The sequence below is a fragment of the Diadema antillarum genome, unplaced genomic scaffold, assembly GCF_040938485.1.
Source record: "Diadema antillarum isolate AM-2024a unplaced genomic scaffold, OU_Dant_1.0 scf00000003, whole genome shotgun sequence".
NCBI lineage: Eukaryota > Metazoa > Echinodermata > Echinoidea > Diadematoida > Diadematidae > Diadema > Diadema antillarum.
Window position 1 is genome coordinate 2,264,937 of NW_027270892.1, and position 20,269 is coordinate 2,285,205.

The 20,269-nt window shown below is 41.0% G+C and overlaps 1 protein-coding gene across 2 annotated transcripts; it reads right to left on the reverse strand.

Moving 5' to 3' along the window:
- Positions 1-1,462: 1,462 nt before the first annotated feature.
- LOC139742043 (protocadherin Fat 1-like) lies at positions 1,463-20,169 on the reverse strand. Of its 2 annotated transcripts, none has more exons than XM_071652709.1 (3): positions 20,088-20,169; positions 8,129-8,155; positions 1,463-2,381 (listed from the first exon to the last, which is right to left on the reverse strand). In XM_071652709.1, the coding sequence occupies exons 1-3, from the start codon at positions 20,134-20,136 to the stop codon at positions 1,753-1,755; spliced, it is 705 nt and encodes a 234-aa protein (XP_071508810.1). In that variant the 5' UTR covers positions 20,137-20,169; the 3' UTR covers positions 1,463-1,752. The 2 variants fall into 2 exon arrangements, with proteins under 2 accessions (XP_071508810.1, XP_071508738.1); XM_071652637.1 differs by lacking the exon at positions 20,088-20,169 and adding an exon at positions 17,950-18,272.
- Positions 20,170-20,269: the final 100 nt, after the last annotated feature.

Sequence of the window (20,269 nt, forward strand, 5' to 3'; positions counted from 1 at the left end):
GGGGAAATACTGGCATTTAAGCCATCTCGATACCAAACAAAATTCCATCACTTCCCTCAGTAATCACGCTATATCATATTACACTTGTCTTCAAGGAGATATAACAAAGCTCAAGACCCCACAATTCCATCCAATCACCTACATAGCGACCATTCAATTAATTTCTTATTTCTGTCAACGCACCACGATTGTCATTTTCCCTTTTTTTTTTTTTTGGTTGTTGCATAAATTAAAAGAGTAAAATAACAAGATTTAAAACAAAACAAAGCATATATCTTTCCTGACAGTGGATAACACCATGATAAAAGAACACACAAGGCTTAGAGCACTACATTAAGAAGTCTTTATCCGCCGTAGATCACACTTGTTGGCAAATATATACACATAGCAGTGGGTGGTTCAGAATTCTCAATCCCAAAACCACAAGAAAAAAGAACAAAATATGACATATTGCTTTCATTTCACCGGAAAGCAGCTGTCTTAAAGAGTGCCATCACGCAGTGACTTCATCGTGCGACATTATCCATACTGACAGCTTATTACGACCACACATCCACACAGTTGCAAACACCCACACACACCTGCATGCGCACACACACACGCATCCACTCACACAATACGGTGACTGCATGAGAACACTTTATAAAAGGGTTTCTATTAAGACATGATAAAACTGGGAAAGAGTCAAAAGTTTGTTGTAAAAAGCTACTGTGGATATAAAATTGGAGACAGCACAAGCACTCTCAACTCATCCAATAAGTGTTCACCACACATAGACAAACAACCCTTCCAGTGAAGAGTATACATGTTTGGAAAATTACAATGTACATTTTGTCTTAACATAATGTGAATGTCATCACAATCCTAATTGATACAAACACTTTCAAACTGCACCCTATCAATATCAATGACTTTTTTTCCCAAATATTTTCCCTACCAGTAATCACAAATCTTACAAACTAGATGCTACTTTTTTTTTTTCAAGTAATACTTCCTTTGCTGTACACTAGAACAGACTCAAAAACATGTACTTCTCTCAATAACAGTTTTGATAGTTTAAAAATACCTCTCATATATCAAGAATAGATATGAAGCACAGAAATTTATACAGCCTTTTTTTTTTCTTCTTTCCACTGAAATGATACGATTCCACAACATGGCATAGCATCTCATGAGTTTTAACTAGCATACACATATCATCAATAGTACATAACAAGCAATGAGAAACAATATATATATATATATATATTTATCTATTCATGTATATAAATATATATATGCATACACAAATGTGAGATACCAGATGCAGACTCGAAGCAGTTGGTAATCTCACATTTTACAAGTGAACCCAGCCTTACTACAGAGTGCTGCTCCACAGACATGCTTTCGTACAGAGCACAGTACATTTCACACAAAAGACATGACCCCCCCCCCCCCCCCCCCCCCCTTGCAAGCCCTGCTGCTCTCGCTTTGTGCAGAAGTCCAATTCGAAGAATCCAGAAATGTACACGACAACGAAGCGAGCGATCCACACACTATTCACACTAGATGCGACTTCTTTCTGCATGGATCGACATCTGCACATAGGTCTTTAGAACGCCTGCCTTCTCAGCGTAGAAACATATTGAGACGTCACGAGTAATCGGCTTAGTTTACTTAATTCTGTGGTCCGGCATCAACAGTATGATTGAGGGAGACTTAGACATAAAGCTACCGTACGCATCGGAGAGAGGGTTGGAATGGGGGGTGCAACTACACGTCCGTGCTTGTCTGCAAGTTTGTCAAACATTCCTCAATCTCCCCATACTCGCTAAGGTTTATCTCACTGTCCGGTTCGTACATGCCCGACACGTCGGAGCAGGAGGCGTTGGTCGACGTGTACATGGACATGGAGAGGGCATCTTGCGAGATATCGCTGATCGGCCGCTGGAAGTTGGCCGGCCGGAGTGGCAGATGGCGCGGTGGCGCCGCACACGACATGGACGACTGGTCCGGGGAGCCATTGTCGTAGTCGGGCGGGATCTCGGAGGTGCTAATGCTTTGCGCTGGCAAGTAGTGACTGGCGTTGATCTGGTACGCCTCTAGTGGCAGACTCTCGTAGTCCTCCACTGGCGGCGGGTAGTTGGCCAGCTGCTGGCGGAACTCACGGGTGGCCCTTGCGCACGGCATGTCCTCGTTCTCGGGCGGGTAGTCCGTGTCATCGCCGCCCACATACTCGTCATCGTCTTCTGTCTCATAGTCGTCCTCGTCGTCGTTGTCCACGTTGGAGGTGTTTGTGGAGATGTTGGTAGGGCTGTCTCGTGGGTGTCTAGGGGGTCTCTCAGGGATGCTTTGGAAGCCTTCTGGGAGCTGCATCCAGTCGCTACAGTCCCAGTTGTATCCTGCAGGGCAAAGCACAGGGGGCCAAAACTTTGTGAGAGTCAGCGGGTTAAGACATCTTCCCAATCACAACAAAAAGTATCATAGCATTTAAGCCCATGCAGATCAATGCAACAATATACAAGCCGTCTTGTCTACCATTAACACTACAAAGTTGTGTGCTGTATGAGGAGACACACATAATGAAATGGGGAATTTATGCCGTAAAACTGACATGTATGAGAATTCCTTTACAAGACTTAAACTTGTTTGAGTAATATTTGAAAACTTGAATCTTACTTCCTGCATATATGTATTTTCTCCCCTATATGTGGCTTGCTTGAAATATCTGAGAGCATATATATATATATATGTATCTGAGGTGCATGGGTTTATGCTGTCAAGTCTTTTTTACTGTCATTTGCCATTGCATATTTTCTGTATGCAATTAGAGCAAGTCCATGAGAGATGCATTGTGAACTTTGGACATGCAAAAAACATACTAACAAAAATGCATTGGTAAAAACAAAAAAGAGCAATCAAACACGAATAGGAAAAAAAAACTTATATTCAGCCAACATGCTCTAAAATGGGTCAATGTCTGCAAACTAATAACAGAGAGAACGTTGCTCGGGCAGACATAAGCCGGTCAAAGCTGGTCAGCATCTGACCGTCACAAACAATGTGGACAAAGTGTCGGGTTTAACGATGAGAACATGACACTGGCATAGCCCATGTACAGAAAAACAGGGCAGGATTAGTAGTAAAACATTTACAGTGTAGATGCAATGCAAGCTTCATGCAAATGGTCACTTCTCATATCAAGAACGGGAAACAAACAAAAAAACGTATATGCATGGGCAACAGTCACAATTCTCTTCTCTGTTTCATTGTATCTTTATACTTTTTCTTTTCTTTAAAAGCTCTGCCACGCTTCGTGACATGACCCTGCGAAATTTGAAGGACATACACATTACTCAGTGGAGAAAAATATATGGGATGTACGTCATCATGTTTCCTTCACTAAAACCAAACTACCTCATCAACTTTGGTAACACAGATGAACATTATCTGTAGAGTTACCGGAAGCCTAGACACTCCAAATCCCACATGTTTCTTGTGGATGGGGCAGGGGCAGGGGCAGGGGTGAAGAAGGGTACCCATCACGGTATTTTGGTAATCCACATAAATTTGTTTTAAAAAGTCTTAACTGGCAAGCCTAGAATTTTCAAAGACAGTTATCTGAATTAAACACTCACACTAAGATTAAGAAAGAAGGGAAGATCAAGTGTGCAGTGATTGTGTGTGCTGGGGAAAAAAAAAGGATGGTAACAGTGCTACTCATCCAAAATGTTGTTTTATTAGAACTTGGCGAGTCAAATGTTACTTCAGGGAATAAGAGTCAACATGTTAAGGAGACATTTCATGCTGTCATTAGGTATCATAACAAATGGATACAAGTCACTCCATTTGTGTGTTCATTCTCGCTTGGGATTCTTATAAACTTTATTTTTTTACGAAAAAAAAATTTGCCGTCACAGAGCACTGAAAAACAGCAATTGGTTCTGAACTCCATACGAATGGCAAAATTTGGGAAAGTGCTGTGTATTTAAGCCTGTCACTGTGTGTCACGAGAAATGGGACAGTTACATACGGGAATATCAAAAGATGATCTGATGGTCATGCAAATGGCACAATCATGAGATGACTATTTTTTTGAGCGAGTCATTCACAAGTACGTTAACGCCCATTAGCAGAACGGAGAACGGACGATGCTTCATGCAAAGACGTACGGCCAAGGCAAAAGAGAGAGAGAGAGAGAGGGAAAAAACCAGACATTTGGAACAACCTATAACAATGTAGCTTTCTTCAATCAAAATTCCAGTGTAAAACCAACACAAGACAAAACTTTTCATTTGTGTATACAACTTGTAAATCCCAATTTTGATGAAGCATCCTGTCGTCAATCCAGAAATCGGAAGCACGGTTTCAAACAATGTACCTTCATTTACAACTAGTTTATGTACATAGGTATATACTTGGCAGGGCGAGAAGATGGATGAAAATATGGGCCGAGGATGGGCCCAGAGAATAAACCATGTAATATGGCCCAAGGGTACAATGGAAAAATATGTTTGCTGGAGGCGCAATACCAAACTGCCAACAACAACCACAACAAAACAGGATGCCTAGAGCTACAGATTCCGAAATACTTCACATGGTAAACTTGGTATCATATATAAATGTTTGTGTGACAAGGGCTTACATAAGAGAATACACTATACATCCATAACACACACATGTATACATGTAATGCTATGTCACAGTCTAAAAACACCTCCACGTACTAAATCTGTGGCCAGTAAAGGGAGGAGGACCAAAACGGATGCGAGAAAACGAACCAATCAAAGCCACTGAAATAATCATGTGACCTAACCTTAAATGCTCTGTGCCTACTTTTGTCTGAAAATTTCGTCAATCTATCGTGCATCGCGTTTTTGAGAGAACGAGAGAAAGAGAGAGGGGAAGAACAGAACAAATTAATCTTTGAACAAATTAACGCCAGAAAAAAAAATAGAGGAAACAAAATCAGTGTCATGGAGCATAAGATACATTCTGAAAATACTCAATGGCAAAATTAAGTGACATGCACTGAACAAAATATTACTACTGAAATGAATTTAATTTAATGTACGCCAGCAATCTGACTTATAAACAGGCATGCATGCATACAAAAATCAAGACGGCCGATGTACAGCTTGCATCATGTCTCGCAATGAAACGACCACAGTCAACAATTTCATGTCATACTAATATTACATGATCATTTGAGCACATTTACAATATATATACAGGACAAGATATTAGATAGCAAGAGACTCAGATACAGAAAGAATGTTAAGTTCACAGGTAAAGGTCATTCACTGTGATAAGAGTGTTGATACTGGTTGGTTAGATACAGTTGTTATATCTTAGAGTAAGATAAAACATGATATCCATAAATATTTATTGGAAGTATGTACATGGATGACACACACACACATATATAATATATATTTTCATTTTTGAACATGAAACTATATTGAGTTTTCCATATGTGATGTTGGAAACAAGTTAAAGATCTGTAGTTGTGTGTGTCATGTGTGTCACAACAAACTCAAACAGAGGCACCAAGAACCAGAGAGGATGAAGGATGCAGATGAAGTATAGAAGAATGAGGAGGTGGAGGAGGAGGAGGAAGAGGAGGAAGAAGAGGAAGAGGAGGAAGAAGAGGAAGAGGAGGAAGAAGAGGAAGAGGAGGAAGAAGAGGAGGAGGAAGAAGAGGAAGAGGAAGAGGAGGAGGATGAAGAGGAAGAGGAAGAGGAGGAAGAAGAGGAGGAGGAGGAGGAGGAAGAGGAGGAAGAAGAGGAGGAGGAGGAGGAGGAGGAGGAGGATGAAGAGGAAGAGGAAGAGGAGGAGGAGGAGGAGGAAGAGGAGGAAGAAGAGGAGGAGGAGGAGGAGGAGGATGAAGAGGAAGAGGAGGAGGAGGAGGAAGAGGAAGAGGAAGAGGAGGAGGAGGAGGATGAAGAGGAAGAGGAAGAGGAGGAGGAGGAGGAAGAGGAGGAAGAGGAGGAGGAGGAGGAGGAGGAGGAGGAAGAGGAAGACTGGAAGAGGAGAAGTAGAAGGAAGAGAAAGAGGAAGAGGAGGAGGAGAAGGAGGAGGAGGAGGAGGAGGAAGAGGAGCAGGAGGAAAAGGAGAAGGAAGAGAAAGAGGAAGAGGAGAAGGAGGAGGAAGAGAAAGAGGAAGAGGGAGAGGAGGAGGAGGAAGAGGAAGAGGAAGAGGAGGAGAAGGTGCAGGAGGAGGAGGAAGAGGAGGAGAAAGAGGAAGAGAAGGAGGAGTAGGAAGAGGATGGTGAATTAAAAGTGGCCATGGAGGAGAGTAGATGGAGGTACAGGAAAAACTGGAGGGATAGTAGAATAGGAGGAGTAGGAAAGAGAACTGAAGGAGGAAAAAGAGGAGGAGGAGAAACAAGGGGATGAAGAAGAAGCATGAAGAGGAAATCCTGGAAATGATGGAGAGTGGAAATAAAGAGAAGAGGAAAAGGAGAAAGGAGAATCAAGTGGGAGAAAAGAAGATGAAGATGAGGAGGATGTAAAGGAGGTGATAGAATGGATGATGAAGAGAAGGAAAAGAAAAGGAAATAAAAGAGGGTGAAGTAAGATGGGGAGGAGGAGGAGATGAAAGAGGAAGATACAGAATACAGTGACACAAGGTATGTCAACAGCAATGCCAGAATGTGTCTGTGTGTGTGTGTGTGTGTGTGTGTGTGTGTGTGTGTGTGTGTGTGCATGTGTTTGTGTTTATAGGTGCCTTCAAATGTGGCCATTCCAGGAATGCATGCTTGCTGTATGTGGACACGTACCAAACCATGGATTTTTTTTTTTTGATTGATAAATACATGTATGATGTATCAGGCTGCAGAGAATAATGCAAAATGCACCTCTGAAATGGGTTCACTTCTATCCCCAGATATGTGGTCCGCATGCATATTAAGAAGTTGGTTGTACGTGTATAAGGTTCATGTATAGTGTGCTGGACAAAATTTCTGTCTCCAAAGGTCTATAATTTGAAGGCACTCATGTATGTGTGTGCATCAGTGTGTGTGTGTCTCTGTGTGCATAAAACAAGAGGGATGGACAGAAGATAAAGAATGATTTAATACATGGTGATATTAAGAATAATGAGATAAATACACCCAAACCTAATGTATAATATCACACAATAATATTCTCAACCTGATGACTGATTAGGATTACAGTATGTGTCAAAAAATGGTGGGAAAATGAGAGAGTAAAAAGACAGAAATCTTTCTGGGAAGGCAAAAAGTTGAGTGTATGAAACTCTGATTCTGTGTCAGTTTTGCGCTTGGTGAGCATGTCATTTCTGTTTTCTTTCCTGTCATTTTTTTTTCTCTAATGATTCCTTCCTCATCAAATGTCTACTGATGTTGTACCAACTTGTACTTACTGCTCACTACTCATTTTTCTCTTCCTTTTAATTTAACTCTGCAGTACGAGTATCACAACTGTTATAGTATTGATCAATAAAGTTGTATTTCCTTTTCAACATATCCCTAAAGATTTCTTGAATGTTTGGTTAGAAAAATTTGCTATCAATATAAAGTGATTACTGTGATACTGTGATAATTGCTGGCATATTTCAGCAATATGTCACCAATATCTTTTGAGTTTTGTAACTGCATAAAAAAAGTATTGTCCACCAATCTTATCATCCCTTGGGGGACAATTTCACAAAATCTGAAATCTGGGGGCATTTCATGAAGGAACTTGTCGGATAAAATGTGAGACAAGTCAATTATATCCGACAAGTTCAGAGAAATCAGCCAATCAGACTAAAGAATTTCTCAAAACTTGTCGGATATAATTGACTTGCCAGATATTTCATCCGACAAGTTCCTTCATGAAATGCCCCCCTGATTCAAACGTATTCAAGTTATTCATCTGTGTAATACATTAATCTCTGCTCAAATCATTTCGCTGCTACACTTTGAAATGTTTCATTTCATGAAAAACTGTATGAGAACATACATGTGTTGAGTTGTGTTGAGGATGTCATTTGTGTTGTCATGGTAACCATAAAGTGCCAATGATGTGTATACCACAATATGCATAAATATATATGTACAGAGAGAGAACGTCACTCCTTATTGAGGTGAGTACATGTAGTATATGCTGTCAAGACAGGAAACGTAACGAGCAAAAAAAAATACCTTTCTTTCCACGCAGCAGACCAAGAGCTGTAAAAAGGTAGACACAACACACAAGAGATGAAAAATAAAACAGGGAGCTAGGAAGTAAAGACTCGAAGGCAAGGAGACGGGATACGTCAAAACACAGAGAAAAGAATAAAATCGTCTACATACAACATAGATTACTGTAACAGATAGTCAAAGGTTGCAAGAAATCATAATACACAAAACACATATATATAATAAGAGCTGAAAGAATATGCATCAGTGTGCCCAATGCCACAAGCAGGATCAGTGCCTTGCCAACCAATTTGCGAGAGGAAAAATAGAGAGAGGGAATCTACGTCTGGGCTCTTTTGAATTTGTTATCTTCCATCTTTGTTTTCAAATCCCCTATTCAGTCACCACCATATCTCCATTGGGAGATTGGGGGGGGGGGGGGTAACAAAAAAGATTTGGACAGTGTTCCTGCATTCCACACCCCATGCAGGATTGCAACAAAATGAGAAATGAATGGTATCCACAGGCTAAATGAAAAAAGAAGAACCAAAAACAACAAATATACACCCTGAGCAGTGTACATGTTAATCAACACAACTTGCCAACTGAATGATTGCAAAAAGCCACGGTGGTTGCATGGGGTGGAAAAACAATAATCGAAATAAAAAATGAGTACATGTAGGCCTTGTACTCTTACAAAAGTCAATCACCGACTCAATATTTACCAAATGTTTATTTAACTAAAAAAAATAACTACATGATATTACAAATAATAATCACATATCCATGGCTTACATCATGCACATGATATCACACATGGTAAATACTATATGCCACACACAAGTACTGTAAAGTGATAGGTCAAAACCTTGTCACACACGTAATTTTTCCTCAACAGTACATGAATGCCAAACTGGTATACGGGCATGTAATTATTAAATGAGAGTAGTTAGAGGCATGCTGGTCTAGGAAATGAATACAGGTCATAGATACACATACACATACAGAGTACTTGTTTGGAAGGGGGTTGGGGAAACTAGATGGACACACAGTGAGAATAATGATAATGTCATCTTTGCAGTGACTCTAAGCTGTACCACAAGATATCATCTTTGACGGGGACATTCGCAACCAATCGCTTATGCACAGGGAATGGGACAATTATATCATACAATATATGTGCAGGTTCAGGGTATTATGTCTATGGCTGCTTGTCACTTCATGGAGACAACAGGTAAAGGTGTGACAAGCTATACTACCAATTTGTCAGAAAAAACCTTTACTTTTTTTTTCATTGCAAGAAGCGATTTTAGAAAACTGTTATCGGAAACAAGCTCAAATCTGCCACATGGAGGCAAACAAACTATCCATTTCTCCTTCCAGAAAGTGATATTCTGAGGAGATACTTTTCTTCTTCTTTTTTTTTTCAGACACTGTGTAAAACCGTCACATCAAAGCCTAGACGAGGATGTTCACCCTTCAGATTCTCTGCATATCACAAATTATCCACAAGTCTACAAATATGTTATGGCAAGGACATTTTGCAGATAGATTCAAGAATATACTGCCCTTATGCCAGCTGCTACTCTAGGAAAACAGATCGCAAAATGTTTGCGAGAGAAGTCTGGCTACCTGAAGTGCATCATCCCCTCGTGCCTCTTGAGATAGTTGACAATTCTCGCTATCGCCAATGACGTAAAAAGTACCCGGATGTGGCTTTTTCGTCAAGATTTAGTGCACTTGGTAGCAAGGGCACTTCCGGCGCGGGTCATAATTTGCACAATGCTAGCGTGCGCGTACGTGTACCTTACCTATAGCGCAGCGCCGACCATGTATACTAGTACATAGGCCGCTGTACCGCCCGAGCCAGCGAGTGGCCAGGCAGGCCTGTCATACTCGTACACTGTATAGTCCCCGCCGCCGCCGGCGGCCGGCCTTGCTAGCATGCACCACTCACTGCACGCAGCGCATAAGCTAACACATACCGGTACGGCGTACATCACAGATCAGTCATCTCTGCATACGCTGAAAATATGCTGGAAAATATTCACCCACCTGGATATACAGTATAATCGTCATGGAATGCCCATCTCTTTTTTTTTATTTGTTCTCTGTCGAAATGTCGCGAACACAATCGGGAACGAACAGTGATCTCGAACTTATCCTGTCTCCGAAGCAATTTCTTCCAAGTATAGCGAGGTACCCGCACCTCGTCAGGGGCCCGAATACCGTCACCCCGCTTAAAATCGTTTTAAGCGCACTAAACAAAAATTTATGCCCGGGACTGTGTTCAGTATGCTTGAAACTTGGCAGGGCCAAGCAAATTTTGGTGAAAACCGAACAGTTTTTCGCGAAAATCGGAAATTTTAATCGGAATAGGACCCTACGTGTTATAAGTATCACCACTGTCCCCGCACGCATCTTTTACGTGTATGTCTATGGGAGCATCACGGTCAGCCGCACACGTCTTTTACGTGCTTTGCCTATGGGAGCGCGGGTGACGAGTTGCGGGCCCCTTCCTTAGCGCACAGCTATTTCGCATCGTTCGCGTTTGACGACGATAGCTGCAAATTTTCGACATCGATCAGTGAGCTTGTGATTCCATTGGAATTTTCAGCATTTTTCCTGTATGTGAGTTGGATTTCAAAGAATTTCAGTGGCGAAATGTGATTCAAATATGCGCAAACATTAACTATGACGAGGTGCGGGTCACCCAAGTATACTGTAAGTACGTACAATGTACGTAGGCACTAGGCCTACTACCTAGTGCTACTATAATACATACTAAAGTCGCGCGTGCACGTACTGCGCTGTGGAGCATAGAGATGTATACTAAGAACATTATTAGTATACATCTCTATGCTGTGGAGTCACCCGCAAACTTCACCCACGCGGCCACGTCACGTCTCGCATGCCAGTAAGGGTCCTATTTCTGCAGATTTTTTTCATTTATTGTCGTGCGAACAACACATGGCAGCTTCGCAGCAACAACCAATAGTCGTATTAACAGCAATTTCTTAAGAATGGAGAAATTTCAAATCATATTAAAGCTGTAATTCAAGTCGAGAAAACCGGAAGTACACGTAGAATACAGTCGCTTGTGTGTGTAAATAGCATTAGTCACGTATCACGCGCGTACGAACGGAAGTGACTTTGCTACCGGGCTATCCCATAATGCACCGTAAATGACGCTTAAATCAACATCCGGGTACTTTTTACGTCATTGGCGATAGCGAGAATTGCCCCTAGCAACCGACTGCCACACCCCAGGAGGAACTGGATTACTTCTACTATCACTTGTAAACTGAAATGAATGAGCTGAAATGATAGACGAAAGAGGCCTGCAATGGACACAAGTCACCATGGCAAGCAACCCTAGCTGCTCTTAGAGAATGCTACACATTGCGCTGCAGAGAGAAAGAGAGAGATATAGTAGATAAGAAGAGATAGATAGATAGATAGATAGATACAAAAATGTAGATAGATTGATAGATAAAGAGAGAAACAGAGAGATAGGTAGAGATAGATAGGCAGATAGGAAGAGAAAGATAGGTAGAAATAGATAGGTCAATAGATAGATAGACAGATAGATACAAGTAGAGATAGATAGATACAGTAGATAGATAGATAGATAGATAAATAGTTAGACAGATAGATAGATAGATACAAGTAGAAATATACAGATAGGTAGAGATAGATAGATACTTTGTAGATAGGTAAAGATAGATTGATATATAAGTAGAGATGGATAGATAGGTAGAGATTGATAGATAAAGTAGAGATAGATAGATAGGTAGAGATAGATTGAAAGTAGAGAGAGATAGGTAGCGATACACAGATAAATAGATAGGTAGATATAGTAGATAGATAGATAGATAGATGGATAAATAAATAGACAGGTAGACAGATATATATATATAGAGAGAGATATAGATAAGAGAGAAAGAAAAGTAAAAAAAAAAGGAAGAGGGCTTATTGCTGAGACTTGCAGAATGTACCTCAGATTGAAGTATCTATATCCAGTATCTGACTGGAGATAAAAGATTTACAGATAATCAGAGCTGAGAAAAGTTTGCAACACAGCAGGAGTGTGCATACAATGCCTGTCGAGCTCCAATGCCTGTCGGAATAAAATCATGATGATGCCCGCAACGCAAAACATAGTACGGCAGCGCTCACGGCCAGATGCCTATTCAGCACTCACAGGTAGCCAGACTTACACAAATATTGCGCTGAAGTGGACGGACGATCTGGAATGCAATTTCAAGAAATGCAAGTTTGTCAGATCATGAATGATTACAAGATTTGTGGGGGGGGGGGGGGGGGTGGGGAGTGGTAGTTTACTGCTTGAGTACAGTATGGGCATTCAGTCTGGAAATATGGAGGTCATGTATCACTGGCATGGTCTGTCGTTGGTGTTAAGTGGGTTGGATGAAGAGGGATTCACACCAAACTTGTAAATTTATCATGAACTGAGAAGGGGGGGGGGGGCATATCCCCTATATATAATATATGCTGAATAGAAACTAGTATTCTCATGAATATTATCAAACAAAAGGAAGGTATAATTAAGAAGGGATTAAAAACTCCGATATAAATAGCATGTCACACTCTCCTAAAATGATCGAAAGGAAATAGCAGAAAGGTTTGGAAACAACAAAAAGACAAATACCATAAAACTGAAAATTAGAGGAGAACTACAGCAAGGTTCATTCAAATTACAGTATGAATGGTACCTTCATATCACAACTAGTTTTGCTGAATATATACCAGCATTTCAACTACAGTATCAGAGCTGCCAACCTTTGGAAGCACAAATCCGGACTCAGCAGCTCCAAAATCCGTATTTTTCCACCAGAATCCGTAATTTCTCCATCTCCCTCTTTTTGCTATTTTGAATTAAACTCGTCGACATATGAGGCCTACAGGCTCTAAACAAAACATTACGACACATGCCCAAGTATCGAGCTGGACACCAGCACGATAAAGAATCCAAACTACGCAATGTTCAGCGTTGATTGATTGCTTTCTCGCGCAATGCTCTGCATGTGTACAAGTGCATGTATGTACCTCGAGAAACTTGCTGGGCTGGTTATGGAAGCTTCCACTATCTAGCAGGGGAGGGGGGATGCTTTCATCTTCTCAAGAAAGCTTCTGTGTGAGCGAATGCAAAACTCTCTTCGGTGTTTCCAACTATTGTTTACTATAAAACATAATCATGCGTTGTTTTCAGGCTTTTTCATTTTATTGGATTTTAAACATCAGTATTTTCCGAAGTATTCCAATTTCTTTTACCCTGACTGGAATCGGAAACTCTACTATAGATGATCGCAAAAATGCCGCGCTGCGTGTGGTTGCGCCAATGTGCAAACACGTGGTGTCACTTTCAAGTTTAAAGGACAGACCCATGTGCTCCTGCCTAAGAGGTTACTGCAAGTTCGATGGATCGAATGCGCCATAGCTGAGCTGAATGGCTTGTTTACGGTAAACATGGGAGTTTAAATTCGATACGAAAAAGTCATTACGTCTTTCAAGAGGAAAAACATACAAAACAAACAAACAAAAAACACCTACGAACGAATGTTGATAGCCAAAACTTTGAAAAGTAATAAGCAGTTATGATGAGCGTGAACTGAAATTAATTGTCATGATTTTGCTGTCTAACCAGGTGATGACTGCATCTCATTGGACCTAATCGTAGTGAATTTGTCTGGGCATACGAGACCTTCTAAGTATTTCCGTGATTTAATTGACTGATTAATCGATACTTTTTTATTGTTCAGGGAACATAAGATATTCGATTAAGTACAATATATTCGACTGTTTGATGTTTCCTACTATGCGCCAAAAGAAAGGATATAGAATCACGATATCTTTGCAATGATTCCTTTAATTCAACTAATGAGCTGGTTCTTCGATCGATATTTCCAGGATACTAACACGCTGTTTATTCCAGTGCGCGCATTCTTTCGTCTGGCACGCACCTGGGTGTGGCACCTGTTTTTGTGGAAATTTCCACAAGGGGAGAGGCCGGGTGGGTGTCAAGTTTCTTCGAGCCGAAGAGACTGCGTGTATTCAGTATTTCACAATCTCTTCGCTCTAATTTATTGTCATTCGTGCTTTCCCCGTATTCTTTGCTGATATTGAACGTTTAGATTTAACTTAAACTTACGAAGGTTGGTAGATCGTGGATCTTTTTGTTGTGAGGTATATGTAATTTCTTTTTTTATCATTCTTTGGAGGGGAAAGAAGAGTAAGGGGGAAAGAAGACCAAGAGGGAAAGTGAAATAAAACGAACGGCACGTACGCTCAGCATTCACAGTAAGACGTCTTTTTGTACCAGCATACGGTTTTCATCATCACCATCAGACATCACTCATATCATTTTAGCCTTTTCCTATTAACATTAAGAAACACGCATAGTCCCTCGAGATAAACACCGAGGAAAATAAATAAGTACAACAAATACAAAGTATTAACCCCGGGACGCTCCGTATCATGGGGCTGGTCGCAGTTAACAAAGTATCAACACCTCCCAACAACACAAATATTTAGAAAAGACAACACACGTCGCTTCGATTCGAAAAAGTATTGGACGAAAGCGGAGAAATCGCCGTTACGAAAATAACAGTAAGAGACACTTGAAAGAATTACGTTTAAATATTTCAAAGCATAAAGAGAACGGATAAAGTTATATAAAATGGAAGAAATCGTACCAAACGAGGTGTGAGAAACAACAGAAATAGAACGATAAGTTTTGTAGTAAGATTAGACCCTAGCAAAAGTTTGCAGCACCGAAAGCTACGCGAAAATCAAATAGATCTAGACCTACACATTGGAAATTCGGTATTACGACGAGATCCTTGAGATCGTCAATAAACGATACAAAACAAGGGAAATCAATTCACTTTGACCTGAAAATAGTTTGTTATAAGTATTCTGTTACATGAGATCTCCTTTTATAGGCCTAGAAATACATCGAGTTTCCACGATACTCGGGAAAGAAAGTTCGAACGCTTTTCACCTGCACATACTGCAGTGCACATCATCAGTACACGAACAGAAACTCACCTCTTCCTTGCAGAAAAATGATGCAATAACGTTACAAAAAACACACACAACACTCTAAAAATCATTTCGTACTTGGGAGGCAAGGGAAAAACGGAAGAAGTAGAGAAAAAGAAGCAGACATTGCACAACGGAGCGCTTCTACCCCAACTCAAAACGAAATAGGGTACTGTCTATAATGGCAGCTGGCTACAGTGTGTAGCTAAGCTACTACATGTACTCACGCTCCGGTCCCCAGCCGGCCGGCCACACATGGGGATCCCATGGCGATCGATGGAAACATCCAGGGTCCGTAGGCGACAGGGATTCACGCGCGCGAATTTCCGTTCGGTGCACACAGTACGCAAGCAGCGAATTGCGTGTGCGCACACTTTTCTATAATGGAAGCTACGAACACACACGTCGAGTACACAGGCACCGACACACACAAATGCGGCTGGAGAATGAAACATGTACAGTGTGTAGTCTGCTAGTATATTGCAATTGCTGCATAGGCGATAGGGCATTATCGGAATTTCCAAAAACCGTAATTTTGAGGCGACATTCCGTACTCCCGTAATCGTGATCATTTCCCGTAACAATTACGGGAAATCCGTAACAGTTGGCAGCTCTGCAGTATACACGGGACAGTTTCAAAAACAAGCAGGAACATGCAAGGTCTTTAAATCTCTACTGGGTGCTGCCAACTTAACTTGATATGAGTAATATTGTTTGATTACTGTAGGTTTCACATATTCATACGAAAGAAAGTTTTGCTGGAAGTTGTTTTTATTGCAACGGATTGACAAATTACCCTACATCGACGTAAATAAGGTTTCATACATATTATCTATTTCTTTTGTGAATTATTTAAAAAAAATAGAATACATTTTACATAATTCTTGGACATTTGTTCCTACATGTGTTCTCACTGATCTACATGTAACTGATTGAGATGATCATAGGGCAAGATGTGGGCAATTTTACAATATCTCAGAACAATCAGAAGTATGAATGTGAGACAAATAAAAATAACTTCAGTAAAATACAGAAAAAGGTTGAGGTATCAAAAAGACATTACCTACAGAGAAAGCGAGAGCACAAGACAGAGAGAAAGATGAAAGGGAAGAGAAGCTTTGGAGAAAAGTCTCAAGAAGTGACTGAAAGGGGAAATACAAAGCTGAAAGTTCTACTCTTCTCATTCACCCACTGTAAAGAGGCAGTTGAGATGACAAACCCAACACACACAGCAGGGGCACGCCTGGGTCCCCATACCTTCTAAACACAGACCATCTAAAAACGTATTCACAAATAACACCATAAAGGTGGGTCCCCCACCTCTCTGTTTACATATAACACCATCTATTCCCACAAACCCTCACACAATTTATACTATCATTCCTGTTGCCCTTAGAATTGGCCCTCCACTGCAAACTCTTATTTTAATGGGGGGGGGGGGGAGGAGTATATACCAACAAAGATACTACTGAGTATATGTATCAGCAAAGTATATTCAAGTTCAAGTTCAAGCTTAAGCGACCAATACATTCCAAGGTAAAAACTTGATGTACATAGAAAACAGCAAATAAACATAACAATTTTAAATTACTTCCAAGCTGGAGTGAATGAAAAATTGAATTAAATGATAAAAGATCTCATGAACAATATCAAAACAACAGTAAAGGTATCAAAATCATGTATATCAAGTAGGTGGTCTGTACATATTTAGCAAATGATTAACGCAGTAAAGTGGATTTCACGTCAACTGTCATGCAAAAGTTTAAAATAACAGTTTGATTTACAACTGAAGCACTCAAACACCATGACATTAGAGTGGTAAAGGCACAATGCATCCATTGACCAAACACACCCCTACTTCCAACTTGAACACAAATGCCTAAATAGAAAACATCTCAACAAAGGACACTCACGAAGAATATAAAATGCCGAGAACAGACAGCTACTGTGTATGTTTTGTGCCTGCCTACTTCTATTCCCCAGATTATTCCTGAAAAATTCACAGAAGTGATGTTCAGAAAACAAAAATGCCCCTCAAAGCAACTTCTAACAGGGCCTTTATACATCATCACTTAACCTTTCATTTGATCTATCAATATGTCGGTGTTCTTATTCTCTCCCGCGCGTTACGATGTACCCATGACTCTTGCAAAACTGTTGGGTAATACTATGACCTAATGTTGTGTCTAGCTACACCAAACATTAAATCTAATGAAAATGATGTGCAGCTTTAAGTGCTCTCTAGCAGGCAGAAAGAAACAGAAGGTGCTAACACTAACAAAGAAGGACCTTCAAAACATCAAACTCTGTACAACAAAGGAAATGTACGATCTACCTGCACAGATACAAAACTCTGATGCCAGCAAAACACACAAACTTGCCTGAAGAAAATTTGCCAACCTTCTTTTTATTTAACTACACATACAAACAAACAGACAAACACAATTAATGAAGAAAATAGGATCAATAGTGAGAAAAAAACAGGAATGAAATACAAACAACATTTAATTCATTTTGACCGGGTGTTGTGCACTCTTGTCTGTTTTTCCTGGTGCAGTGTTTTGTGATAACCTGACATAAACAAGGACCATGACAACTGAAATAAACTAAACACATTTGAAAGAACATTCTACAGAGTGGGGGAAACGGGAAATGGCTACTCCTCCAAAAGGAATCACTGGTTCAACAGAAAAGTGTTCAGAACGAAACCACGGAAACAGCATGAGTCATGCAAACATGCAAGCAATGTGGGTTGTCCCAGTCGAGGTTTGACATACTGTGTGGAACTTGAGACTGGGCGTCATGCATGTTACAGACGTCCTCATCGTCTTGGGGAGAACCTTGAGGTGATCGGTGAATGTACACTGTCTGGTGCGTGTCGTGGAACTCTGTCGTCGTCTCTAGAGGGCTCCCCGGCGACAGAAACGGTTCTGTCTCGCCCGGTTCGTCGTCATCGTCGTCCAGTTCATCATCAGTCTGGCAGCTGACGTCGGCGACGACGAGCACAGGACCATCAACACCAAACTCGGTGGGGTCCACGTTGGTGTTCAAGTCCACAGGATCCTGTTCCACCTCCATGGGCCCGCCGCTTCTGTGGCCGTTGCAGTGTCCGTCCGGGTGACTCCTCTCCATAAGACTCAAGGCTTCAGCGTAGGACCGCTCACTCTCCGAATCTGTGGGTGCCTCCGACTGCGAGCTGAGCACCTCAAATTGGTTGATCTCTGGCTTCATGTTGAAGCGCACACACTTGACACTGGGTGCCGGGGCGGATGGGGCGTCGTCATCTGCCGAATTCTGCGAGTTACGCTTGGAGGAACACTCTTCCTCCATGGAGAACGTGGAGTTCCTCTTGGAGGCCAGAGCGGCCATTGCTCGAGGTCGTTCAGTCCGATGATCTCGCCCTCTTTGCTGGTGTTGTGCGCATCGTCGGATGCGTCCGTGTCGTTGTCTTCGCTAACCTGCTCACGACTGCTCGGGTCCTTGGCATCTTCTCCATTGATTACCGCCTTTGTGACCACTTTCACCTTGTCCCCTTTGGGCGCGGCCGAGACAGACGACACTTTGGTCTTATTGCTAGGTTTCACTTCAGGAGGACAACGTGTAAAGCAATGACCAGTTGATTGTTGTTGTTTTTTATATTTTTTTTTGCAGAAATTTATGTCAACCCCATTCCATCATGCAAGCAAGAAATGTTGAATAAAGGGGGAAAAATACAAAGATGGGAGAGAAATGCGATTAATGACGAAAGATGAGAGAAAAGAGAGATGGTTAGCGGTGCAGATTATTGTGGACATCCCCAAACCAGTTGATGAGTACAAGTCAGTCACAATCCCATGCTTGATTTACCAAGGGATGAGTATAAGGAATATGAATGGACTTAAAATGTGACTTGAAGAAGAAGTGTTTTATGAGGTAGATATGAGATGCATATAAAAATGATATTAGTACAAATGTTATTTCATCCAATCAGTGCAAAAGTCGTGCATATATGTCTGTGTTTCTCAAAAGTTTTATTCGTAGGAAGATTCTAATAGCTGATTCATACGGACTCTGTGCATATTAAAAAAAAGGTAAAAGCCCTTTCAGACATCAGCTACAAGGAATCATATTCTTACTCAAGTGACAATCTATTTTCAATTTCAAAACAATTCCTTTACTTTGAAATTGAATCACATTTGATTTATTTCACAACAAATCTTCCCCATAAAAATGTGTGGTAGAGCAAGAGTTTTTCATACATGAAATTATCTTCCTTGTTTTACAAAGATTTTATTATTTCCGAAATGACACTGAGTGCCTTTCAGCACTTCTTTCCACTTTTGACTGACAGCGAAATCCTACAAAAACACATACCGACTTGTTCACTGTTTCATGTCTTACCTTGTCAATGTCATACTAAATAATAAACACTATGGCTTTTCAAGAGGGTTTTAAAAAATGTGCTGTATTTACTTTTCAATGTGTAAGTAAAGACATGCAGTTCTAAACTTTGTTTTAATTGAATATCAAAATGTTGCTTAATAGACATTCATATGAGGTAAATTTCAGGTAAAAGTCCCCTGAACATAATGTGAATTCTAGTGAAATAGTCTAGTGAAATATACCTTACAGAAAACAACAACAGTTTTAGGCCTTGGCGTAATGCTTTTGATTAATCAATTCAACCTAAGTACCGGTAGACGCCTGCAGGTCAAATCACTATCAGCAGTTCTGTACCATTGCCTAATAAAACCGACACAACTTTGTGTCCCTGGCAAGATGAGTACTTAATGTCTCAAAACAGAGATTTTCTTCAATTCTCTTAGGTTAAGTGGAGTGTTTGTGCACTGAATGGGAACGGAACGATACAAACAATATTAGTCCAAGTGAAGAAACAAGGGACTAGTCAAAGGGGGTGGGAGGGTGGTCTTCCTACCTCGAAGTCCATCCTCGTCCTCTGTGTTAACGGAGCTCATGGACACCATGTCGGTCTGAGGGTGCGCCACGCGCCGGTAGGCAGGGGGGCTTTCCGATGGGGGGTGGGCCATACTGAGGGGCGGGATGTTCCGCCTGATGGGGGGGAAGATGCTGGGTTGAGAGTGCTGCAGGGGGTGGGGG